The sequence below is a fragment of the Phocoena sinus genome, chromosome 13 (assembly GCF_008692025.1).
Source record: "Phocoena sinus isolate mPhoSin1 chromosome 13, mPhoSin1.pri, whole genome shotgun sequence".
Classification (NCBI taxonomy): domain Eukaryota; kingdom Metazoa; phylum Chordata; class Mammalia; order Artiodactyla; family Phocoenidae; genus Phocoena; species Phocoena sinus.
Genome location: NC_045775.1, coordinates 25430034 through 25457984, shown reverse-complemented (window position 1 = coordinate 25457984; position 27951 = coordinate 25430034). Strand labels below are relative to the sequence as shown.

The 27951-nt window shown below is 35.3% G+C and overlaps 1 protein-coding gene across 3 annotated transcripts in view; it reads left to right on the top strand.

Annotated features, from left to right (window-relative positions):
- Positions 1-27951, top strand: part of MEMO1 (mediator of cell motility 1) — a 129812-nt gene that overhangs the window by 83349 nt on the left and 18512 nt on the right. For 2 of the 3 annotated variants that reach the window (XR_004352757.1, XM_032652603.1), the window contains exons 4-6: positions 6700-6812; positions 9085-9196; positions 26375-26517. Coding sequence is in view for 2 of the 3 variants with exons in the window: in XM_032652603.1 (XP_032508494.1) it covers positions 6700-6812; positions 9085-9196; positions 26375-26517 (368 nt within the window). In the remaining variant the exon portion in view is untranslated. The remainder of the gene's footprint in view (positions 1-6699; positions 6813-9084; positions 9197-26374; positions 26518-27951) is intronic. The other variant, XM_032652604.1, reaches the window with a different exon arrangement.

The window sequence follows — 27951 nt, the reverse complement described above, 5'->3', positions numbered from 1 at the left end:
GATAACCAACCTTGTGTTTAGAGAGTTGGAATTTTCATTCCCAATCCCTGACCTCCCCTGGGGAGGGGAGAGAGCCTGGAGGTTGAATCAGTTGCCATCATGACTATGTAATAAAGCCCCCATAAAAACCCAAAGGGACAAGGTTCGGAGAGCTTCCAGGTTGGTGAACACGTGGAGATTTGGGGAGAGTGGCCTGCCTGGAGAGGGCATGGAAAGTCCTGGCTCTTTCCCCTTGCCTTGTCCTATGCACCTTTTCCATCTGGCTGTTGCTAAGTTATATCTTTTTATAATAAACCGGTGACCTAATAAGTGAAATATTTCTCTGAGTTTTGTGAGCCGCTCTAGCAAATTAAACCTCTGATTTATAACCGGTCTGTCAGAAGTACAGGTAACAACCTGGACTTATGATTGGCATTTGAATTGAAATTCAAGGAGGTGGTTATTGGAATCGCCAATCTGTAACTGGTTGGTCAGAAGCACAAGTGACAACCTGGGCTTGTGACTGGCATCTGTGATGGGGGATGGGTGTGGGTGTGGGGACGTTTTTGTAGGACTGAACCCGTAACCTCTCAAGGTAGATAGTGTCAGAATTGAGTGTGCCCCCTCTTCCACTCACATGAATGCACACAGTGGAATTGGGTCCAGGAACATTAACAGTTAAATATTTTGGTTTTTAAAATTTTCTTTGAAAACCTGGAGATGAATACTTTTAAGAAAAATTCAAAGCCCTTTGTTCTATTTTAATCACTTTATAATTGAAAATTCTTTATTGCACGTGTTAGGTTGTGTTTAATGAATGAAGAATAATTTCTCATTGACAGGATAAGGTACCTGAGTTATTTTAGAATCTGACAATGAACTTAATATGGTTTTTGAAGTATATTAGCTCTTAATAATTTAATGACAGCTCTGAAATTAGCTTAAAAAAATCTTTCTGTCAAATTGAGACTGAGTCGTATACTATTCTCTAAAATGAGAAATTTGTGAACTTTAAAAGCTTAGTATACCACTCTCTAAAATAAGAAACTTGTGAAATTTCAAAAGTTTCTGCTGGAATTAGCCACCCAAATTACTTAATTTGCTGACCAACATTTTATTTAAATAGTTAATTCACTACATGTGAACCAGTGTCAGGTTCTAGTCTATATTGCCAGTTGTACATACACTGTGTGAATAGGTGAAACTGGTCATTTTAATTCTGTCAAATGTTGTTAGGTTAGACCCGTACTAGTAGAGATGAAGTATAATCATTCAGAAGTAACTCACAACAGCCCTGAGCCTACTCCTTTATGAGCAATTAGTTCAAATTGTCAAAGCAAAAAAGCTGCTCTCTTTTGTTTTTATGTAGTATGCTCTGCACATTTTATCAGGCCTTTATTGAAAATTATTTTTTAGTAAGTTTTTAATAATAAATAAAATGATAATATTGCCAGATTGAGGAGGTTTTGGTTAGCTCCACCTCCTTTATGATGTTTTGATGTACATCTTTCACAAATATTTCATAATACATATTTAATGTATAATTTTAACTTGTTTCATGAATAAGAGTAAAATAGAAATTAGATTGTAAAGCTTTTCAGAAGCTTCCTTTATTTGACCCTGGGCCTATAAATCAACCATAATCAAGGCTAGTTTATATAATAGCCTTTTCCAAACCTTTTTCTATTTGGCAGAACTTTTATTGATGATGATATGTGCTAAAAGGGTACCCCTGAATTAAATTTGGCCTAGGAATATATAGAGAGCCTATACTGATATAAGTGGAAATTGTGTGTTAAATAAGTTGATGGACAGTGAGAATGGAAAGGAAAAAAATGGAAGAGAGTCAAGGACTAAGAAGGTGACAATAAAGGAGATCAATAAAAAGAAATGCAAATGATGGATGATGATGTGATCAGTTTATTTTTATAATTAGTATATAGTAATTGAATTCTGAGTAAGTGTGAAGGTCTCAGTGTTAAAAATAATCATAGACAGTCTTGTTGTATTCTCTTGGAAGTGGCCCTCCCTGAGATTTGCAATATCTTCATAGTTCTTTAAGAAAATAGAGAAAACATCCTTTTGGGAATAATAAGTATAGAGAAAAAATAACAGTCCAAGAGAGAAGGATAAATTTGATACCACTAGCTTCCATTCTTCTTTCCCGTTCCCATTCTCTACGTGTCAACCAGGATCATCTTTTTCTTTTCTTTTCTTTTCTTTTCTTTTTTTTTTTTTTTTTTTTTTTTGGTATGCGGGCCTCTCCCGTTGCGGAGCACAGGCTCCGGACGCGCAGGCTCAGCGGCCGTGGCTCACGGGCCCAGCCGCTCCGCGGCATGTGGGATCTTCCCGGACCGGGGCACGAACCCGTGTCCCCTGCATTAGCAGGCCAACTCTCAACCACTGCGCCACCAGGGAAGCTCCAGGATCATCTTTTGTCCTTAAAATTTGAATGGATCTTTTACCTTTGCATGATTTTGTAACATCTTGCATGAACATTTGGAAAATATTTGTTCATTGAGTCATGCAGATCTTTCAAATGTTGACATTTCATCATACGATGTAAAAAAAAAAATCACATCTGTTAATATCACCATTAATTTCATGAGAAAAAATTTTAATTATTGGGAAGCTTTTTGCAAAAGTCTAATTTTAACTTAAAAGTTTCAATTTTATCATTGGCAACAAATACGTCAAATATTTTCTTTGAAGTGTCAGGCTCATTTTGTCCATTTTCTAAAAAATTTCTGCTGGATACCTAAATTGGAATAACCACAATTTGTCTACAGTCATTTTTTTGAAGTAAAAATTGTGTTCCATGGAAAAAAGTCTACTTCAGCTCATAACTCAAAATCACACAGATGCTTTTTCCTTGAGACATACTTCTGTATGCAGTAGAAGTGCTTTATGTGTTTATCACCACAAATTGAATGCATTTTGTCATACAGAATATTTTTATAAAACTGTACTCGAAGTTCAAAATTTAATGAAATTAAATGAAACTGGCTTAAAAAAAAATGCAGCATGGGTGAAGGTGAAGAATACATGACTACTAGTACATTTTGATTCCGTTACCTTGATTGTAGCCAGCAGTATACCCAGTCTTACTTTTGTACTACAAGTGCAAATGTTAACATGTTGAAAACGCAAATAACTTCTTTGTATTATTATGAAAATAGTTTTGATTTTGTGGACTCCTTGAAAAGTTCTTGTGAATTCACAGTTCACACTTTGCGAACTGCTGTGATTCAGGGTGATTGGATTTATATTGTGGATAAGGTATTGGAGAAGGCATCTCTGGGGAAATGATTTTTAAGCCAAGCAAAAGAAACAATTACACGTGAAGAAGTTTTGAAATAGGCAAAGATATTCTTGTTATCAAGGAACTGCAAGACCAGTGTGCATAAAGTACTGAGATCCGGGGGGGGAAGAATAACACAAGAAGGGGCCAGTTGATATGAGACTTTAGAACCTATTTTAAGGATTTTTGTATTTTATCCTCTGACCAAGAAAAGCCATTGAAAGACTTTTTAAGCAGGGAAGTGATATGATCTGATTCATGTTTTAGAAAGAATACTCAGGCTGTTTAAGGAATTTAAAAAATTATACATTTAATTAAGTTCTTTCCCATATTTAGAGTTGCAAAGTCTTTTCCTATTACTAAAACTTTAATTAAAAACCGGAACTCAGGATGTTACTTAGATAGTAACTTGATTTTGATTCATATCTTTCAGAAAACCTTGCAGGGCAGAAAAGGAATGCCAAAAGGAATCTTCTTTGGGGCCACATGACATTTTATTCTTTAGTTAAAATATCTCCACTTAACCATGAAACACTTTTAAAAAATTACTTGTGTTCCATTATTTAGTATAAGTAGTTGAATATTTATGAGAACAGACACTCAGGTAACTCATGTGTTAGGTGTATAGACTGCACTCCTCATAGTAAGTAACTCCACAAATGTGGATTCTCTGGAGGTATTATTATATGTGAAATACATTTATTTCTGAGAGAATGCCTACTGATTTTTTTCTATTTTTTTATATTAAAGGTTTCTTTTACATGTATGGCAACAGTGATTATATGCCAATATTTAAAAGTTACTCTTTTAAGACAAAGAACTTTGTAATTAATTGAAGGGAGAGAAAGTGGCATTACTTCCAATGCCTATATTACATTTCTCTCCAAAATATTTGTATGGTCTTGGTGTTTATGGATCTAGCAATCTAGGGGGAAAAATGCATTATCTTTTATTTACACTGTTAATTGTCTTATAGCATATACCTAACACAGAGACTCATTCTGAGAATACTACTTGTTCAATATCCAGTTTCTTTTTTCTTCTCTCAATGAAAAGAAGCCTTCTTTGGTTTGTTTTTGGGTATATCACTTTTAAGGGTTTTATATTGATGGGACCTAAATCTCTTTTTTCCTGTTATCTCTCTTAACTAAATGTGGAACTTCACTATGTTGCTTTTGGATGAGTTTCAACCTTTGGGTACACAGTTGGATAATTCAGACTGATGGGACCTCTTTTCCCCACCAGACTTTATCTTTTCATCTAGGTTGGGTTTGACAAAAAGGCAAGCAAGATGAATAGTCACGTATTAGAGGAGGCAGTTAGGCTTTCGAAGCTGACCTCGGGTCTTTATTTCTGGAGTAACGCTCATCTTTTAGCCACTGTTAGAAGAACCTTGTTATACTTACCTATGAAATATATCTATGCCTAGATTGATTTTTAAAAGTCATTTCATATTTTAATTATATATTCTGAATTTCCCAGGAGTGTTCTGATTTTAAATATTCTATCCCTCTCTCTTTTCATAGAAATACATTCCTCAATCATAAAAATACTTTTTTTTCTTACTTGATTCTTGATTCATATAATACCTATCCTTAAGCAAGTTTCCTAAGCAGTCAGATTTACCATTTTCTATGTCCCTCGTTAAACTTTAATTTTAAAAATGTGGTGATATTTTTGTGCTGTTAAGATACGAGAACACAGTGGTATCTTTCGTTCATTTAGGAATCTATAGATCTGATTTTTTTTTTCTGAAATGGTTATTGAGTTGATCATAGAGATGATGACAAGAAGTGGGTATTAGCAGGTGAGGCGAGGAAAGGGATTATGTTTCTGACTAGAAATGGCCTGTGAGTGAAGTCTTACATGTGGGCTCTGAGTGACATCTTGAGGATTGCAACATCTTGAGGAGATTTTGGGACTAAACTGAGAATTACCTTTTCCTTATCCACATCTTTCTTATCCACCCCCGCCCCCCAACAGCCCATATAGCAAGTAAGATATAGCTGACAGTAGGTTAATTTTCTTAGCTGTAATAGAATTCTGTCAAAATAAATATATTGCTAAAGCACACATTCCTTGGCCTGCAAGTTTTTGATGTGAAAGAGATATAGCTCTGTGATTCAGTCTTTGTGTTTTTGTCCATTAGATGAGCAATGAGTAGCACTTAATTTTCTAGGTATATAGCTTACATATAGTCCTTTTTTTCTTATAGTTTTGGTTCTTTTGTGTCTGTAACTTTGTGTGTGTGTGTGTATGTGGTGGGGAAATTTTTGTTCATATGAATCTGGGAGAAACAGCGAAAATGGAGTTTGGAATTTAGATTGTAGAGACGTTTGAGATAAAATGAGAATAAGTTAATTTTACTCTTGATGTTAAGATAAAAGGATTGTAAAGATTTAATCTACAGTTTAGGCTAGTTCTTTTCTTTAGCCTACAGTGCAAATAACACATAATTTTCTTTGTTTTTGAGAATGACTTCTACTTGAATGGGAACTGAGAAAGTTTATTACAGAGTTCTCAACAAGATGCCTTTTTTCTCTGCCATGGGAGAAATGTGGAAATAGCTTTAACAGAATGCTTCTTTGTAATGATATTTTGGATTTTTAGAATTTATACTTTTATGGATTTTTATTAATGTTGTAGGCAAGTTTAGAATTTGTTATTTTGAGATTTTATTTAATAGCTGAAATGTTTAAAATTCAATTAATACAGCTATTGAAAACCTTTTGTATCCTAGCCATTGTGAATACAGACGTGATTTTAAGCATAGTCGGTTGGTTTACTGTAGATAATCAGTAACTAGTATTCCCAGGTGTTAAACATGGTTCTTTTAAAGACCTTCCAACAAAAAGATAGAGATAAGTAATTGAAATTAATTAACTGAGGAGCAAGTCATTGGTAGGAACATTAGTTTGCTAGTGCTGCCATAGCAAACTACCATCAACTAGGGGACTGAAACAACAGAAATTTATTTTCTCACAGTTCTAGATGCTGGAAAAGTCCAAGATGGTTTGGCAGGGTTGGTTTCTTCCTTGGCTTGCAGATGACTGTCTTCCTGATGCCTCTTCTCATGGTCAATCACCTCTCTGTGCATGTGCACCCCTGGTGTCTCTTCCTCTTCTTATAAGGACACCAGTCATATTGAATTCAGGCCTCACGGTAATGACCTCATTTTAACTTAATCACCTCTTTAAAGACCTTATCTCCAAATAGGTTCCATTTTGAGGTACAGGGGTTGAGACTTCAACGTATGATTTCAAGAGAACACAGTTTAGCATATAGCAGTAGGTAATGAACTCAATCAAGGAAAACAATATTACATGTAATTTTTTAAAATTACTTGTTTTTTCCTTTTTATTTAATAAAGTTTGTGTAGAAGTGCAATTGTTCTGTGTTTTTTATTGTATATCTCCTAGCCGGAGAATTTTCATCCTTGGGCCTTCTCATCATGTGCCCCTTTCTCGATGTGCACTTTCCAGTGTGGATATATATAGGACACCTCTGTATGACCTTCGTATTGACCAAAAGAGTAAGTATATAGAAATTTTATAGTTTGTAAACAGCTGAAGTTTTTACAAATAGGAACTATAAGTTAATTTACAGTTAACAGTATTAGTATCATAGTAATATTTGAATTGTAAAAATAAAATTGTTATAACTAATCTGCAAAAAAGAAAAACTAAGAAAGAAAATCTTCCATATGCCTAAAAGACAACTATAGTTTTTCTGCCAGCCACAAAAATCTGTCAGATCCGCTAGTCTTTGGAGTGTAGTGGTTACATTTATAATCAGGGAAGTACCATGTACTTGTTGTACAGTGAGACAAGAAATTGGTACCCACAACAACTTGTTGAAACATTTTGGGCATGTTTGTCTTCCTCTGTGTGTAACAGTTCCCTCACCGTAAATGGATAATGGTGATAATGACTTTATATCCTCATATATGATTTTTATGGGAAAAAAATTGAGACCGTAGTTGTGAAACTCTGCAAGAAGGGTGCCACATAAATCTTAAGTGCATTTTATTTTTAAAACGTATCTATTATTTTGATTTTCAAATAGAATTCTAGAAATCACAGTTTTTATTTAATCATGTCTCATTTTGTACATAGTTTAAAAAATACCAAACAATACAGAGACTACTATAACAAATACTCATGTACTTATCATCCACACTTGACTCAGAATTTCCCCTCGTCTGAACTCAATTTGCATTCCCAAAAGTAACCACATTCATGAACTTGGTGTGTATCCTTCCAGTTCATCAAATTATATTTTAAGTACGTTGAGTGTTTTTATTGTTTCAAGAAATTTTGCAACAAATTCTTCTGTAGAATGAAGAAAGCCATTTGCAGAGGAAATAATCACCTCTTTTTCTTTAATTTTTAGGCCTAAATTTTCATAATTTGGGGTTTTAAGTATTATAGAGTATTAGCAATTTGTTGTTAGGATATAGGTTATTAATGAAACTAGCTTTACTCCCTGGAATGGTTTTAGGGTACACATTTTTCAAATATTTGAAATGCTTTTAAAATTTTTATTTTTTTCTTCCAGTTCTATTGAGATATAGTTGACATACAACACTACATAGGTTTAAGTTATACAATATGGTGATTTGACTTTACATACATCATGAAATGATAAGTTTAGCGAATATCCATCATCTCATATAGATACAAAATTAAAGAAATAGAAAAAAAGTATTTTTTTCCCTTGTGATGTGAACTCTTGGGATTTACTCTCAACAACTTGTATATAACATACAGCAGTGTTTATTATATTTACCATGTTGTACATTACATCCCTAGTACTTACTTATCTTATTACTGGAAGTTTGTACCTTTTTACGACCTTCATTCCAATTCCTCTTTCCTCTGGGACACGCTTTATTTTTAAAACCTTGTTGGGGCATTCAGAAAATTTTGGTTTTGGATAGACTGACAATGAGGAATGGAGGATTTTTAATCAGGTATAATTTTATAGAAAAAAAAGTCGTACTGTTATTTGTTCGTTTCTTTGTTATTGGTAAACCCATTTAAGGATGTAGTTATAAAAATGCTGGTTTTGTTCAATGAAAAAATAAAAATATTCTTATATCTTTTTTACATATTTCATCATTTTCTTGCTATATATTGATAATATTTAGTTTTAAGTGTAATTCATCAGAAGGATTTGAATTACTTAAATCATTTAAAGATTTTAAGATTATTTAAGGCATGGTACTGTGGTAAATTTATATTCCAGTCTGTACCATGAGCTTAATTTTTAATGTTGAGGAAAATAGCATTCTCAGAAGGAATTTTCTTTTCTTATCTTAGTATGACAGGAACCTAAGGTGTAAAATAATAAGTCTGTACATTGTATTAAAAAACAAAACAAAACTCAAAAACTATATTATTAACCTCATGAGTAAGTAGACCAAGGGATTTTTCCATATTTCAGTAAGATTTCTAATCAACTGTTCTTGTTAATATCTACTGATTGAATAAGGTCAAGGATAAGCTTAGACTCAGAGGTGATTTTAGATATAATGAAAGGAATTGATGAAAAATTAAAATTACTATTTTTTATGTAACTATGTAACATATGAAAGTGCTGAATAAATCATTACATGTCTTACTGTTTTGTCTGGTATGTAAGAAGCTAGTTGTTTTTTCCTTTTTTTTAAACTAAAAATGGAGAATATTATGTGGTGCTTTTTGTCTCTTGCCAAAGCATGTAGTTTTGTGTTACTGGATAGAGTCTCACAGGGTAAGGATATACATTAATATATTTGTTTTACTATATTTTGAAATCTCTAGTTTACGGAGAACTGTGGAAGACAGGAATGTTTGAACGAATGTCTCTGCAGACAGATGAAGATGAACACAGTATTGAAATGCATTTGCCTTATACAGCTAAAGCCATGGAAAGGTATATTAATTAATATAAGAAATCCCAGAGAAGTCATGGATATTAATTTCTTTGGAATTATTTTAACTAGGGTGAGATAATCATTAGGGTAAAAGAGTTTTAAAATTTTTGTTGAAATGAAATAAAAATTTGGGATTGGATTTTCTGAATGTGGATTGAAGTTGGTTTTGAGTAGTTTGCCTATGAAGGCTTAACGTGTAAAGTGACATGGTTGTCTTATTAGGTAGAAATATTAAAAGAAAAAAACAACAACCCGTGTGTGTGTGTTTGTGTGTATTGATTTGCCTGTTATCTTATTCATTATACATTCATTTATCTCAGAGTAACAATTACATTCTTTCATGTTATAGTGCTATAAGTAAGTAATCATAAAATTTTAGATTTGGAAGTAACTTTGGAGGTAATTTATTTCAGCCTTAATCAAAGTACATGAATCTCTATTATAAAAGAGATTATTGTATAATAATATATAATAAAAGAGATTATCTAAATATAATATAGATCTGTTATAAAAGAGATCTCTTTTATAAAAAGTGCTTGACAGATTCTTATTTGGTACCTGCTAAAAGGTCTTCTAGTGATAGGGTGTTCACTAGACTATAAGTAGAGTGAAGACAGGGACAATATCTATTTTGTTTTCCACTTATACCCCAGTGCCTAGCACAACGCCTGTCACGTAGTAGTCAATTTATTTTGGTAAAATGAAAGAATTGTTTTAAGAGTTTTCTTTCTTCTTTTAGGGCAATATTCAAATTAGGAAGTTTTCCTTTTATAGGTCACATTTCTCTAATTTTTTCAACCATTTCCTTTATATGGACTTAATATTCCATATGTAGTTTGACTAGTTCTAAATATGGTGAGATTATTCCTTCTCTGGTCCTCATTACTGTATTCTCTTAGGAAAATAAGTAGTGCATTATAGGTTTTCAGTAAATATTTGTCAATTAAATGCATTAATGAAGTCTGAGATTATCTAAGCAGTTATTATGCTGATGTGGCTTACCTTACTATTGTCTGATATACTTGTGGTCAGCTCAAACCCCAAGGCTTTTTTATACTGTTAAGCTGGATTATTTCTCCTCTTGTACTTTTGTGGTTGATTTCTTTTTAATCCTAAATGTGTTTGTCTCTTCAGTTATTTCTGTTTAATTTTTCCATGTTGCTTTTATTCCATTATTGCAGTTTTGGGGGTTATTTCCACTCTTAATTCTGTTATCAAAGTATTATTTACTTCTCTCAGTCTTATGTTATCCACATCTTTTCATAATGATAACTATGAGGAATAAACATAAACCTGAAGAAGTTTCCAAAAATAGTGTGATATTAAATATAAGCGGTATAATTTTAGGTTAATTATTTTAATACATTCTAATTCTTTAGAAGTTATTAAACCAATATAGGCTGTTTAAGTTTTGGAATCCTAGTGTAATCAGAACATCCCATTCTTCAACTACATAGGACAGTAGAAAACTTTTGTTATTTGCTGAAATGTTTGCGTATTTTGTCATAAGAAAATATATTTTAGACTTAATAAATTTCAATACAATAGGACCAGTAAACTGCCAACAGTATCCTTAAGGAAGCTTTAATAAAATAACATTTTTGTTGTTATTTCAAAAGTAAAACAGGCATAATGTGGAAATTTAGGAAAATGGAAATTTAGGAAAATAGAAATTTGAAACCAGTGAACAAAATTTTTGTTCATAATTTCCTATTAAATAGTGTTAAATAACCACTTTTAAGTATATCACTTCTCAAGAAAACCTTCCCTACATCTCAGATTACATTAGGATTCCTAATACTGACTCTTAGAAAGTACCTAGTACTTTTCCTTTGTAGTCTTTGCTGCGCTCACTACCTGTATCAGTCTTTCATTACTGAGTAACAAATTGCCTCAGAGCTTAGTGACTTAAAATCATAACTATTTTATTGCTCACAATTTTTGGATCAGGAGTTTGAGTAGGGAATACCTTGCTCTGGTCCACAAGATACTGACTGAGATGGCTGGAGTGGGCCTTGAGGATCCAAGATGGCCTTAGTGCTGGCTTTTACTTGAGACACCTCATCTGTTCTCTAGATGGCCTGTTTGTTTACCAACCAGGGCTTTTCTGTTTTCTTGGTTTCTCTGTAGAGGGATAGTCTGGATTTCTTTACATGGTGATTCTGGATAACAAGAGAACAAAACCAGAAGTTCCTTGGCTCATTAAGGCCTAGGCCTGAAATTACATAGTATCATTTCAACTGCATTTTGTTTTTCAGAGGAGAAATAGATGCCACCTCTTGACAGGAGGAGTAGCATATGTGTACAGGACTAAGAGGTATTGTTGGCAGCCATCTTTGCAGATGGCTACCACAATTCTTCCTCTGGTGGACAATTCACATTTCTCCAACATGGAGGGCACCCCCAGCTCTCCTAAGATGCCCAGAAATCTCATCCAGTTATGACCTCAGGTTCGAAATCCATTATTTTATGATATACATTAGGTTGGGATATGGATGAGGCTCCTTGGGTGTAGCTCTTTTTGATTTGGATACCTGTGCACTAAGAAGGCAAGTCTCCCCCTCACCCTCCCAATACACTCAGTATACAGTTTTGAGACAAGGACAGTAAAGCACAATAGTTACTTCCGTTGCAGAGTGAAAGAATGGGAAGCATGTAGTAGTCGCTGGTCCAAAGCAATTCCGAACTCTAACCAGGAAATAGAAAATATCCTTGATTATGGCTTGGTTCTGTCTTCTGGTGGTGGCTTCATAATTCATTACAGATGGTTCCTGACTTATGATGATTCCACTTAAGATTTTTTGGCTTTTTGATGTTGTGAAAGTGATACATATTAAGTAGAAACTGTACTTCGAATTTTGAATTTTGATCTTTTCCCAGGCTAGCAATGTGTGTGCTTACTCTCTCATGTTTCTGGGCAGTGGCGGTGAGTCGCAGCACCCAGGCAGCCTCATGATCACAAGGGTGAACAACCGGTACACTTAAAATCCTCTGTACCAAGACAACCATTCTGTTTTTCATTTTCAGTACAGTATTCAATAAATTACATGAGAGATTCAACACTTTATTATGAAAAAGGCTTCGTGTTAGATGATTTGCCCAACTGTAGACTAATGTAAATGTTCTAAGCACATTTAATGTAGGCTAGGCTAAGCTATGATGTTTAGTAGGTTAGGTGTGTTAAATGTATTTTCGACTTACAGTGGGTTTATTGAGACTTAACCCCATTTAAGTTGAGGAAGACCTTCTTAGCTCTTGACTGGATCCTTTCGGCTTTTGGCTCTCCTCTCTGAGTCATTTTTACTTTTCCATAAGAAATGGGCCTTGTTTGCATCTAAGTAGCAGTTTTAGTCTGCTTCATGTATGTGACAGTTTAAGAGCCTAAAGACCTTTTTTTATTTGGAACAGTGTTTTGTTTTGTTTTTTAGTACAAACTGATTGAACTCCATTAAACACTTTGTGGGTTTTCTGTACATCAGATTATAAGTGCATTACATTAGACAAAAGTCACATCCACAGTTCTTTCTGAGACAGGCTTCTTTCTACTTTGGATCTCAAGTTAGGGGCCTGGAGTTTCTTAGAAGCCCTTTTACCTGCCTGAGAGAGTATACAAGCACTGTCTTAAGTCTTCCTGAGGTCCTAATACATTTTACAGATGCATTTTGATTTGATGCCTCTGAGCCCATGTTCTTGGTAGCATTGTGGATTTGATCTTTGTCCTTATGCTGTTTCTTTGACAGTTTTCTGCTATCTGTAGAGGCTAGTGATGAGAAAGTTATTTTCCAACCAAGCAACTCCTGGTTGGAAATATTTCTTTTAAATTCTGCTTATAATTCTTTAGCTCATGTTTTTCTTCTTGTACCTACTCATACTTGGCTGTAAAGAAGCCATTGACACTTTGAATATTTTGTCTGGAAATCTTCTTAGCTATTTTTAATCTTTAAGTGTATTTTTAATCTTCTAAGTTATGTTATGCTAATTGTTCTCCCAGTAAATAATATGGATAACCCTATTTCTAGCCTCCTATAGCAGTGTCCTTACTGCTCATCCAGTTTCCAGGCTCCTTGTTGCCCTTTCAACTTCCACCTATCTCTGTGTCCACAAAGCCAATATTACATTTTTTAGGTTTCTCTTACAGTAATAAACTTTCCAGGTACTATGTTTTGGTCTCAGTTATCTATTGCAGCATGGCATATCACCTTAAAAAGTACCTTTTTCTTTTTTTGCTTATGATTCTTTGGGCTAGAAATTTGGTCAGGGATGAGTGGCAACCAGTCATCTCTGTTTTATCTGCTGCCAGTTGAGACAGGTTGACTTAGGCTAGATGTTCCAAGGTGCTCTCACTTTCTGTTTGGGGCTATGATGCAGGTTGTCTGCTGGGCACCTTAGTTCTCATCTTGGTGCTATCTCCACTTGTTGTTACTCTTGCTTCAGGGCCTGTCTCTTACACATGGTTTCCCTTTACTGCTGGACTATCCTGAAGTACATGGCAGTTCAGGGTAACAAGAAAACAAGTAGAAACTTATAGGCTTCTTAATATTTAGGCTTGGAACTGGCACAGTATCACTTATGTTGCATTCTACTTGGCAAAGTAAGTTGGAAGGCTAGGTTCAAAGGGAAGGAGAAATTGGCTCTATACCTAATGGGAGGGGTGGCATGAGCATTCAGAAGTGGGAGGAATTTTGGTGATTATATTTGTAGACAACCTACCACAGTAGCACTGCAGTTAAATAGCTCTTTATCTCCCTTCTCTGGTACTTCCCTAACGTATTCCCTACTCCAGGGCAGCTAGTCTACCCTGTGTCTTCTGTACCCATCTCAGTACCTGGTACACAAAAGGATCTCAATAATTAATTGTTGAATAAATTAATAACAATCTATTTTTAATACTTTTATTAAATATTTTTTCCAAAAATGAGATCAGTTTTTTTTTATTAACTGCTTTTCATATCATGAACCTATTTCTATGTCATTTTTTAAACTCCTTTTTATTGGATATACATAGGACTTTCTAGTATATGTCTCTGTAATACTTCAATTGATCATTTAATTTTAAAACTTTTCCCTCATTTTTCACTACTATAAAAACAGGTTTAACAATTAAATATCTATTATTTATAATTTTCTTATTTTAAACAGATTTAAAAATGATATTTATTAGAGGTTATAGAGGAGAAAACATAAAGTGACCCATAATCCCCTTGTTCAGTTAATTCTGTTGACATTTAAAAAATGGATGTACATGGTTTAAAAGTGTAAACAACATCAAGAAGTACAAAATGAGCAGTGAAAGCCGCTTTGCTTCTCCTCAACCAGTGTTTACTGACAGTAAAAATTATTATAGATGTGCTAACGTATATGTATGCATATATGTTTGTGTATATACAATATATGTATAAGATTTATACATACACATGTTTTTGTGAAAATTAAAACATGTAAATAGGAGATGATATCTTAAGTATTTTATTCTGATCCTTTTTTTCCATATATTATCTTTACGATTGAAATTCATAGTTTTTTTTGTTTGTTTGTTTGTTTTTTTGCGGTACGCGGGCCTCTCACTGTCGTGGCCTCTCCCGTTGCGGAGCACAGGCTCCGGACGCGCAGGCTCAGCGGCCATGGCTCACGGGCCCAGCCGCTCTGCGGCATGTGAGATCTTCCCAGACCGGAGCACGAACCCATGTCCCCTGCATCGGCAGGCGGACTCTCAACCACTGCGCCACCAGGGAAGTCCAGAAATTCATAGTTTTTAATATTGCATATAATTACATTTGAGAGAGTTAAGTTCGGATATGTAGAGATCATCTGTCTTGAAAAAAACTGTTCACTCTTAAAATTAACAACATGATCCCACCTCTTCTTTTTCTTTGCATTTTACTCTGTTCAGTTATCTTTTGCCCCTTTTATTCCTTTCTCTATATCATTCCCATTTACTCTATTTACAGTTTAAATTTTTAATTGATTTCTGGGGTAATTTACATACTGTAAAATGTGCTCTTTATGGCATAGAAGTCTGTGAATATTGATAAATGCAGAGTTGTAAATATTCACCACTGTCAGGATATAGAACAATTCCTTTGCCCTAATTTCAGTGCTTTTCTTTTTTGTTCAGAAAAATGTGCAAAGTAAATAGAGTTCTTTAGTAACTTTCAAAGTGTTTGAGAAATATGGCCCTATAAAAATGTTCATGTTGGGGCTTCCCTGGTGGCGCAGTGGTTGAGAGTCCACCTGCAGATGCAGGGGACGTGGATTCGTGCCCCGGTCCGGGAGGGTCCCACATGCCGTGGAGCGGCTGGGCCGGTGAGTCATGGACGCTGGGCCTCCGCGTCCAGAGCCTGTGCTCCGCAGCGGGAGAGGCCACGGCAGTGGGAGGCCTGCGTACCACAAAAAAAAAAAAAAAAAAAAAAAAGTTCATGTTCACTGTAAAAATATCATTATTATCTTGTTAGCCATATAATGCTTTTTGTTACTAATATTTTGGAACATGGGCAACTTGAAAGCACAGTACCATGTATTTAAATCTGTTTCATCTTATGTTTCAGGTTCTAGCCAATCTTAGAAATTCACCATGGTTAGGATTTGGTAACTTAGTACTTATACCATTATATATATCTAGAAAATCTTGATTTTGTATAGTTTAATCCAGATTGTTAAACCTAATTCTTGTGTTTATTTGTATTAATTATATTTTTGAGTTCCCTGAGTGAGAATGTCAGATCCCTTGTATGGTATTAATTACTATTAACTGAACATTTTTTCTATTTGTAACATCTTATACTAGTATAATACATTTGTGATAATTGATGAACCAATATTGATACATGATTATTAACTGAAGTTCATAGTTTAATTAGGGTTCACTCTTTGTGTTATATAGTTTATGGGTTTTGCGAAGTGCCTCATGTCATGTATCTACCATTATAGTACCCTGTAAAATAGTTTTACTGCCCTAAAAATCCCCTGTGCTTTACCTATTCGTCTTCTCTCCCCTCTCTACCTCCATCCAACCCCTGGTAACTGCTGATCTTCTTACTGTCTTCATAGTCATATAGTTTCTAGAATATCATGTAGTTGGAATCATGCAGTATGTGGCCTTTTCAGGTTGGCTTCTTTAACTTAGTAATATATTTTCAAGATTCCTTCATGTCTTTTTATGGCTTGGTAGCTTATTTTTCTTTATGTTGAATAATAGTCCATTTTATGGGTGTATCACAGTGTATCCATTTACCTATTAAGAGATTATTGATATACTTGGATTAATATCTGTTATATTTGTTACCATTTTCTGTCCATTGCCCTTGTTCTTTATTTCTTTTTTGACTTCCCCTCTTTTTCTTCTTGCTCAGGTTTTAATTGAGCATTTAATATGAATTCATTTTCTTTCCTCTCTTTGTATATTGATTATACTTCTTTTTACTTTGTTTAGTGGTTGCTTTAAAGTTTGCAACATACATTTGCAACTGATGCAATTGTACTTTCAAGTAACACTGTACTGATTCATGTAGTGCAAGTATCTTATAACAGATTTCTCCTTCCTGTCCCTTATAACATTGTTATCATTCATAAGCTATAATTACCAAACACATTATTGCTATAATTATTTTGAACAATTGTTATCTGTTGGATCAACTAAGAATAAGAAAAATAAAATAAACGAAAGATGTTATTTTACATTCTTTTATCCCTCTCTAATGTGCTTCCTTTCTTTTATGTTGATATGAGTTTATGACCTATATCATTTTCCTTGTCTCAGAAGGACTTTTTGGCAGTTTATAGCTCTGACTTTATTTTATTTATATTAAAATATTTATTTATTTGGCTGTATTGGGTCTTAGTAGTGGCGTGCGGGTTCTTCTCTAGATGTGGCGCACAGGCTCCAGAGCACATGGGCTCAGTAGTGCGGCCCTCAGGTTTAGTTGCCCTGCAGCATGTAGGATCTTAGTTCCCCAACCAGGGATCAAACCCGCTTCCCCTGCATTGGAAGGCAGATTCTTAACCACTGGACCACCAGGGAAGTTCCTGATTTTATTATTTAAAACTTGTTATTTTGGGTTGGAAAAAGGATTTCCTTTACATTTGTCACCTTCTCAGGAATACACAAGAGACTCCTTTTCCAATGTTGCTGTTAATCACAGATTAAGAATAATGTATTTTATTCATGGGGAGTAATTAAGTAGGCTAGTAAACAAAACTCATTTTGGCCCATAATCGTAATTCCTCTGCCTTCAGTTTTACTAGTTATTGATGTAAAGATTTAATTTTTTTTTTGCGGTACTCGGGCCTCTCACTGTTGTGGCCTCTCCCGTTGTGGAGCACAGGCTCCAGACACGCGTATGCTCAGTGGCCATGGCTCATGGGCCCAGCCACCCTGCGGCATGTGGGATCTTCCCGGACCAGGGCACGAACCCGTGTCCCCTGCATCAGCAGGCGGACTCTCAACCACTGCGCCACCAGGGAAGCCCTGGTTTTTGTTTTTAAGGTGACATTTACTCTCAAAATTTTAAAATTTTGGTTAATCTGAATTTTTCCGGTATTAGTAGAGTTGCCTAATTGTGCAAGGAATGACAGGTGATACAAAATAAGTAAATATTTTGTGTTTCCTCAGCATATAGTCTAGTAGGAGAGATAACTATATAAATAAATGTAATATAATTCAAAATGTAATAAGTACGATTGAAGAGTTTATAGGAACAGAAAAGGGGGGATGTAGGTGATAACTGAGTTAGGGGAGCGTAGAAGGCTTTGTGAGAAGGTGATATTTGAGTGGACTTTGAGGATGGCTATAATTTTCACAGAATGGGGCAGAATTTTTTGAGGGAAAGGGAGTACTGTAAATACAAAGTATAGGAGTAAGAAAGCCCAGGGCTTATTTTAAGAACAGAAAATTATTCGACTTAGCTTGCAGGAGTTACAGAAGGCTGAGCTAGTAACTGAGGTCTGTCTGTAGATGTTTTTTGGCCTGCATAGTTAGAAAAAGTTTTTTCACAGATATGAATGTTTTTAGTTGGATATTGGTCCTACCACTTCCTGTTATCTTATACCTTATCTGACTTTTCACACATATATGATACCAACGTGGGACTAGACACATTTGAATAGGTAACTTTGTAGAGGTGTAGAGTAAGAGGGCCAAGATTAGAAAGTTGGAAAGTAGGTTGGGACAGGATTATGAAGGGCATTGAATGTCATTTTAAGATATTTGTATTTCATTCCATGATTGGTTTAGAGCTAGTAAAAGTACCTCAGCAAAAGAGGGAGATGATTAGAACTTGACTATAAGAGTATTACTCTTTGATGGCCTGATGGTACTGTGAAGGGTGGATTAGAATTGGAAGAGGTTGGTAGAAATAGTTTAGAAATCACGGGGGCTTTGAACTAACGTAGTGGTGGATAGGGTAGCAGACTGAGCAGATTATGGGAGACATTTGAAGGTTAGAATGAGCAAAACTTGGTAAATATTTCTATGTGGTAGAGTAAGATAATTTTAAGATAAGTTTAAGGCCTAAGAGTGTACAATTATCAGAGATGGTAAAGCTGTTAAGTTTTAGGTGTAAACCCGGGTGTAATTTTAGGAGAGCATAGGGCATGGAAATAAATGTTGACTTGTTTCTCTCAAAATACTAGAATGTCTCTATAATTCTGACAGCAGACTTGGGCCAATTTATCATAGGACTCTTGCTTCAAAGGGTTGAGTTTCCAAAACAGAGTTTAGTACGATTCTCTGGTACCTGAAATATGCCTGCTCTTGTAAAACCTTTCTAATCAGTATTCCTACTGGAATGGAAATTCAGAAAGATAAAACCTTTGAAATTAGTTTTGATAATCTCATTAGATTCACCTACCTGATCCAACAGTAAAGGTTTATAATGACTTAATGGTAATTTTAGTTGTCATTGACAGCTAGTTTACCTTCTCCCTTTTCCCTTTTCTTTCCCTTCCCCAGTTTCCCTTTTTCATGAACATAGAAGTTTCGTTTTGAGTATTACCTGTATCCGGAAGAGAGCATTTTTTAGAATTATAGATAGAACATGGAGAATCTCTGGAATAATAAATACAAATTCTCTGTTGGTCGTAATGGAATAATTTTAGTTTGTATGACCATGAAAAGGATGAGCAAGAGGTAGCATAAGACATTTGAGAAGATTGGGATGTATTTTATTTTTATCAGAGTAAAGATTTTTTTATATTTACATATGTTTTGTCCTCTTTTTTCCCTATGAATATTTTCTGTCTAAAAGAGGAGAGGAGGGTAAATTATATAGTGATATTATTGTGGCAACAGCCTCAGCACCTTAGGGATAAGAATACTTTTTCTTCTGACTGGCTTAGTTATTTATTTATTTGGTTGCACTGGGTCTTAGTTGCGGCAGGCGGGCTCCTTAGTTGTGGCTTGCCAGCTCCTTAGTTGTGGCATGCAGACTCTTAGTTGCAGCATGTATGTGGGATCTAGTTCCCCAACCAAGGATCAAACCCGGGCCCCCTGTATTGGGAACACGGAGTCTTAACCACTGTGCCACCAGGGAAGTACGTATGATTTTTTTTTTAAATTCACACCTGAGTAGCTCTGGACTGCTTCTAAAATCTTTGGGAAGTTGGAACTTGTATAGAAAAGAAATTTCTCATGTTCATCAGTGTTGTTCAGGGGAGAAATATTCAGATTAATGCCATAGAAAGAATAAGCAAATAACTATTTGTATACAGTATCTCATCTAGTTTAAAATGTCATCAATTTTAAGATTTCAGTTACTTATATATCACTAATTAAGTAAAAACACTGTCATTTAAATTGTTTTCTTATCACTTAGAATATTCATATTAGAGTTCACATTTTTTCCTTCTGATGAGGACTTTTAAGATCTACTCTTAGCAAGTTTCGAATATTCAATAGTGTTATTAACTGTAGCATTAACTGTAGAACTATGTTAGCTACAAATTCACATTTTTATATTAGAATTTTTACATTAGAATTTAGACTTTTTGTGGTCTGTACCATTAAGAGCATTGGTGATACGGTGATATTGTTTTTTAAAAAATATTTGTTTATTTATTTATTTGGCTGCGCTGGGTCTTAGTTGCGGCATGTGGGATCTTTGTTCCAGCACGTGGGATCTTAGTTGCGGCACGCGGGACCTTTTAGTTGTGGCATGTGGGATCTAGTTGCCTGACCAGCGATCGAACCCAGGCACCCTGCGTTGGGAGTGCAGAGTCTTAGCCACTGGACCACCAGGGAAGTCCCAATATTGTTTGTTTGGTTTTTTAAAATTTTTATTTATTTATGGCTGCATTGGGTCTTCGTTGCTGTGCGCGAGCCTTCTCTAGTTCTCTGTTGTTGCGGGGCACAGGCTCTAGGTGCGTGGGTTTCAGTGGTTAAGACATGTTGGTTTCAGTGGTTGAGGCACGTGGGCTCAGTAGTTGGCAGGCAGATTCTTAACCACTGCACCACCACGGATGCCCATATTGTTTGTTTTTAAAGAGTGCTTCACTATTGGTTCTGGGATTTCAATTATCATTTGTTACACGATATCTTGGATATAGTAATTTTCTGCAGCACAGTTTAAAGTATAGGACAGAAAAAGGGATAAAACTTTCATCTACATTACTAAAGTGCTCACAAGAGTTTTGCAAGGTACATTTTATTAACTCTGTTTTTACTGATGACAGTTGAGCCTTAGGGTAGGTTAAGTAACCTGGTGCAAGTAGCACAGTTTGCAAGTGGCAAAGATGGATTTTCTTTCTTTCTTCTTCTTCTTTTTTTAACAGTTTTATTGAAGTTTGAAATATGAGTGATATCTTGTAAAATTCATGCACATAAGTTTATAGCTCACTGATTTCTGATAAATTTATAGATTTGTGCAGACATCTCACAATCTAGTTTTAAAACAACATTTTTATCACCCAAAAAAGAAACCTTGTGTCCATTTGAGGGCAGTTCTTGCTCCCATTCTCAACCTTAGGCAACCATTTACCTTCTTTCTTTCTCTATAGATTTGTAGTTTTTGGAAATTTTAAATAAATGGAATCATACAAAATATAGTCTTTTGTGTCTGTCCTTTTTCACTTAGCATACTGTTTTTGAGATTCATCCATGTTGCGGTATGTACCCATGGTTCATTCTTTTTATTGCCAAGTAGTTATTCCATTGTATGAATATGCCACATTTTGTTTAACCATTCACCAGTTAATGGACATTTGGATCATTTTCATTTTTGGCTATTAGGAATAATGATATAAACATTCTTGTACAAGTCTTTATGTGAACATATGTTTTCATTTCTCTTGAATAGTTACTTGGAAATGGAATTGCTGAGTCATATGATAAGTCTGTGTTTTAACTCTTTTAGAAACTGCCAAACTGTTTTTCAAAGTGATGACACTGTTTTATATTCCAGGAACAATGCATGAGGGTTCTGTTTCTCCACATTCTGGCCAGTACCTGTTATTGTCAGTCTTTTTATTACAACCATTCTGATAGATGTGTAGTGTAACCTCACTGTGGTGTTAATTTGCATCTCTCCAGTGACTTACGAAGTTGAGCAAGTTTTCATATGATTATTAGTCATTCGTGTATCTTCTTTTGTCAAATGCCTATTCATATATTTTGCCCTAGTTTTAATTTGATAATTTATCTTTTTACTGAGTTACAAGATTTTATATATTCTGGACACAGGTTTTTTTATTCATATATATGATATGCAAAGATTTCCTCCCATTGTATGGCTTGTCTGTTTTCTTAATGGTGTCTGTTGAAGAGCAAACATTCTTGATGAATTTTTATCTTTTTTTTTTTTCTTGTATGGATTCTGCTTTTGAATCCAGGGCCACATAGATTTTCTCTTCTTGAATGTGTTCTGCAGACCATATCTGGCCCACAGCTTGTTATTGTAATGTTTTATCGGAACATAGTCACACCCATTCATTTACCTAATGACTGTGGCTGCTTTCTCTTTACAGTGACAGTTGAGTAGTTTCTACAGATATTGTATGGCCCAGAAAACCTACAGTATGGCCCATTTCAAAAGATGTTTGCTGAACCCAGTTCTAGATGTGTTACGGTTTTAGATTATAGTTGTGGCTATTAACCAGTTTGTGTATGGTATGAGGTAAAGGTCTGAGTTCACTTTTTTCCTATGGATATTCAATTATCCCAGTACCATTTGTTGAAAAGTCTATCCTGTAAGTAATGAGTCATTTTCTTTTTGCTGCTTTCAAGATTTTCTCTTTGTCTTTGATTTTCATCAGTTTCATTATGGTGTACCTAGGTTGGGAATCTCTTTATACTTACCTACTTTGGGTTGTTTAGTTTTTTTTTATCTGAAGATTAATGTTTTTCATGCAATTTGGAAAGTTTTCAGCCATTATTTTTTTCTAATACTTTTACTGTAACTTTTCTGGGATTCCCATTGTGTGCATCCTCGTATGTTTGATATTGTATATATTAAGCATAGTTTCCTTTATTTCTTTGAACATATTTTTAATAACTTTTAAAATCTTTGTCTGCTAAATCTAATAACTGGTCCCATTTGGATACAGCTTCTACTTCCGCTCCCACCCCCACCCTACGCCCAAGAGTGGGTCACAGGTTCCTTTTTCTTTGGCTCACAATTTTTTTCTTGAAACTGGACTTTTTACATTCTGGGTTGGCCAAAAAGTTTGTTTGTCCATAAGATCTTACAGAAAAACCGGAACGAACCTTTTAGCCAGTCCAATAGTATATTATAGCAACTTTATTCTTTTTTTTTTAACTTTTTATTTTATATTATAGTCAATTAACAATGTTGTGATAGTTTCAGGTGTACAGCAGAGTGATTCAGTTATACATATACATGTATCTATTCTTTTTCAAATACTTTTCCCATTTAGGTTGTTACATAATATTGAGCAGAGTTCCCTGTGCTATACAGTAGGTCCTTGTTGGTTATCCATTTTAAATATAGCAGTGTGTAGTGTCAGTTCCAAACTGCCTAACTATCCCTCCCCTCTACCCTTCCCCCCTGGTAATCATAAGTTTGTTCTCTAAGTCTGTGAGTCTGTTTCTGTTTTGTAAATAAGTTCATTTGTACCTTTTTTTTTTTTTTTTTTTTTTTTGCGGTACGAGGGCCTCTCACTGTTGTGGCCTCTCCCGTTGCAGAGCACAGGCTCCGGACGCACAGGCTCAGAGGCCATGGCTCACGGGCCCAGCCGCTCCGCGGCATGTGGGATCTTCCCGGACCGGGGCACGAACCCGTGTCCCCTGCATTGGCAGGTGGACTCTCAACCACTGCGCCACCAGGGAAGCCCCCGTTAATTTTTTTAAAAGTAACTTTCGTGGACTCTGTGTGGAATTTGTCTCTCTCACAGTATTTGGCTACTGATGTATCTCCTTAGCTTTTAAAAAATTCTTATTTATATTTTTTACCCTGGCTTTCTAGAGTTCACCCCTGTATCTGCACTGCTTAGTGCTTAGCTACTGTTTGTTTGGAGGTTGTGCTTAAACATGTTGAGCCTGTATACCTTTCACCCTCTGCTGCTGGATTGTGTATGTTTTGGGGAGCACATATGAAATTTTCAAGTTTGCCTCCTTTGCTTTCTGTTGGATCTTCTCTGGTCTCCCTGTGCATGTGTGGAGGTTTCCAGTCAGCCAGGGATGTGTAAGAGCTTGGTGTCTCTCAGGTCTCCACTTACCCTTGTGCTTGCTCTCATCCTCCCAATTACCTGGCATTTGGTGAGAGCTTAGGGCCTTATGGACCTCCCCTGCACACATGTGCTGCCTCCTGTTCAGCCAGGTCACCATCAGGGCATCTCTTCAGAATATATGCATTTATTCAGTCCCTATATGGGTCTCTCCTTTCCCAGACCTCCCTGTTAGATTTCTAGGTAGTCCTCAGGTTTGTGGCTTGCCCCAAATGATATGGTAATTTCAGGCAACAAAAGCTGCAGGATTTTCTGTTTCCTGCTGGGTGTGGGTATTCTGCTCTCTACTCCAAATCAAAGCCAGCTTCCTTCAGCGGTGAAGCTGCTGGTTTTCACAGGCAATCTCACCTTGCTTTCACCATAATGTTGGTGGAGCAGGGAAGGGAGATAGAGTCAGTTCCTGGTAAGATGCCAGACTTCCACTGTTCTTCCCAAGAAATCAGTTTATTTTTCATGAATAAACTCTTCTCACTGTGTTATTCGCCCTTGGTTGATTTCCAGAGCACAAATGGTTGGTTTTTTTTGACAGCTTTATCCAGTTTTTATAATTGTTATTTGAGGGCGAGATTTTATACTCCTTCACTAGGGAAGTCCAACTTCACAACTTGGATTCTAAAATCTAGGAATATTACATTTCAAAGCCAAATGCTCTTTTCTCTAAGTCATGCTTTGTGGGGATAGAGAACAACAAGCAATTTTTTAAAAAGAGAAATAACAAAGAGGTGGATGGATGAATCTTGATTCAGAGCTTAGATTTCTAAGTAGTATTAGACTTTTACCTCTGTGTAGATAGTTCAGACAGGTTAATTGAATAGTTTGGTGGCTGTTACAGAGAGGAGACGTGTTTGCTCAGAGTGAAGCAACTATTGTTGACAAAGTACTTTTCTTGTAGTATTCCTTACTTCATAACAGTTTTATGAGAAGGGTATTGTAATTATGATCATTTTACAAATAATATAAATTTTTAGGTTGGTAACTTACCTATGCTCTCAACATTTATTTGTATATGATAGAGATAGTACTTGAGTCCATTTCTTCTGACTTCTTGTTTTTTATACTCTATATAACTGCTTCCCTACTGTGTCATAATTACTTGCAGACTCTTTAATGATCTTAGTGTATTTATTTATGTAGGTAGTACTTGAAGTTTGAACAATTCATAACAATCTTCTTGAATTTTTACTAGCGCTCAAATTCTTTTCTTTCATATGATAATCACTCTTAACTTACTGAAGAGCCCCTATTCGTTCATGCAGTTGTTAAGCAAAGTGGTAAGAATCAGAGAAAGAGATATCCCATGGCAGCTTCCTCTGCCAGCTTCCTCTTTTTTTCTTACTCCATAGATGCAGATTCTGCCCAAGAAGCCCCTGCATTGCAGAGGGATTGGAGATCTGTATGATCTGTTTATTTCGCAATTGACAAGGGTAAGGGGGCCTTTTTGGGGGAGGCGCTTGGGTGCCCTGAATTTAGCTTTATGAAGCTGAGCTAACATTTATTTTGGTAATACTTAAACCTAGTATTTTTACAGACCCTTTTATGAATTCTGTTTGTCCAACATCAATTAAGTGCCGGATTATATTAAAAAGCATTTATTACAATGATTTTTTAAAAAGTCCTGTTTAGAACAAGTCAGACAAACATGATTCATGCTTCTAAAATTCCAAATCTGGGATCCTTTAGAATATAAATAATATTGAATATATGTAAACAAAATTTCACTACAATGAAAAATTTAAAAGGTCTGTTTCTGTAGCCCGTCACAGTTATTCTTAATTAATCTGCTCTGTTCCTTTTCCATAAATCTTTCAGTCTATAGAGTGAAAAAGGGACTTGTGGATATGCCATTAACATTGTGGATGGGCGTGGTGTCTTTTTCTTGTTGCTAGAAATTAATATCTATTTCCTTGAATTCTATGTCCACCCTAGATGCCAGTGAAATTTGAGTTGTATCTTCAGACTGTCCTGTATCTGTTTATTAGTATAGGAGTAAGGTGCATTTGGTGAATCTTACGGGAGCCAAGATAAGTTTTGTAGGTCTCACTTGGCAGGTTTATAGAACAAGTGCCAGAAATGGTGGTATTTATAATCGGATAGAATTAAAATAAGTGAGGAAGAATTTAATACTCTTTTAAAATTACAGAAGCATTGGGCAGAGATGACTGTAGTTTTTATGGGTAATTGAGAAGACTTGACTTGGTGATGGTTTGATGGGCTTCTTTTTATATTCGAAGATATTATTAGTAGTAAAATAGCTTTGTTTACCTAAAGAAGTATTGTACATTTCTGTAATTTAAATAGATATTTTTAGTATTCTGTACCTCATATTTTTAAATGGCTTTCTTTAAACATTAATTTATAGATTTTAAGAATTCAGCAATATTATGTATATTATCCATTCCACTATTAATAAATGTTCCACTTTTTAGTGCCAACACATTGGAAAACTATTTTTATTCTTATATTTCTTAAATGACTTTTTTTTTTTTTTTTCTGTTTTCTTTAAGCCATAAGGATGAGTTTACCATTATTCCTGTATTGGTTGGAGCTCTGAGTGAGTCAAAAGAACAGGAATTCGGAAAACTCTTCAGTAAATATCTAGCGGATCCTAGTAATCTCTTTGTGGTTTCTTCTGATTTCTGCCATTGGGGTAAGTTCTAGATTTTAACATTTCATGGTAGATATTATGTACTTGTGGTTAAAGGTATCTTTTCATTCTAAGCTCTGATTTTCAGTTCTTTTTATCACTTTCCGTGGAAAGTTTTACTTTTAGCAACAGTGTTTAAAGGTGAATAAAAGAAGTCTTTTGGTCATTTACAAAGGATGAGATTGTAACAGGGGATTATGGATACATTTCCAAAGGCGACTGGTATAATTGGATTCACACTGTGAGGGCATCCTTGCTTAGACACTTAGGTTAGTGGGAGTTAAGATTTTTTAACCCCATTTCCAGGTAGAGTTGTGTGATAGATTCTCTGAAGTTAAATTTTTGGTAGATAAAACAAATGTTCTTTAGACCGTAGAAGAGCACCGTGTGCTATGCAAGTCCTTTTCCACATTTCCTTTTTTGTAATTAGTCTTTTCTTCTTTCTTTGTTTTCCTTTGGTGCTTAATTTTTGCCCATAGTTACCAGTTTAGAACTACCCTCCAAAGGTTGTTACATGTTAGCTATTAGCACTGTGGTCTAAATTGGTAATGGTTCATAAGGGTAAGGACTCCTAAGAGATTTTTGTTATTGTGAATTAACAGAATAAGGAAGCTTCACAGTGAATAGATCATAAAGGAAGTGAGACATATATGGATGCCTTGTTTAGTAAATTTTGTGTTTTGAATTCTTTGGATACAATTTGTTCTCATTTATCCATTACTGTTGTAGAATATTTCTGAATCCTATTCCTTTTAGGACATCTCTTTGACTCATTTATATTAATGGTTTAAGGATGCCATTCTCTGTTCATTCTTTAGTTATTTCTTTGATTATAGTAAAGACATAAGGCACAACACCATAAATTTTCAGATAAAGAATGGCCAGAAAAACATCCTTAATGAGATATAGGGAGCCCTGGCTTTTACATGTCTTATCATTGATTGCTGGAGTTTATTCAACATTTATCAGGCCTGGATAGGCTGGTTTCTTCTTCTCTTACCTCATGCTGCACTATGCATGGCCTTGAGATTTCGGTTCAAGAGAACCATCCTCCCTAATGGTCTAGATAAGTATCTCTGTTTAAGGCACTGATTTCTCAGCTGGGGCTGACTGTCCCCCCAGGAGACATTTGGAAATGCCTAGAGACATTTTTGGTCATCACAGCTGGGGTGGGGAAGGAGATGGGGATGCTATTGGCATCTAAGGAGTAGAGTCCAGGAAAGCTGTTAAATAAACATCCTGCAATGCACAGGGCAGCCCCCCACATCAAAGCATTATCCTGCCCCAAATGTTGATAGTGCTCAGGTTGGAAGCCCTGGATTAGGGTATGCATGTAGCTCTGCTACCTTGTCAAACTCATTAAGAGGCTCTCAGGGTTCTTTAATAATGAATTCTATTTGCTAGTTGGTTTGCTACCTTTGGCAGAAGTTATTTTTT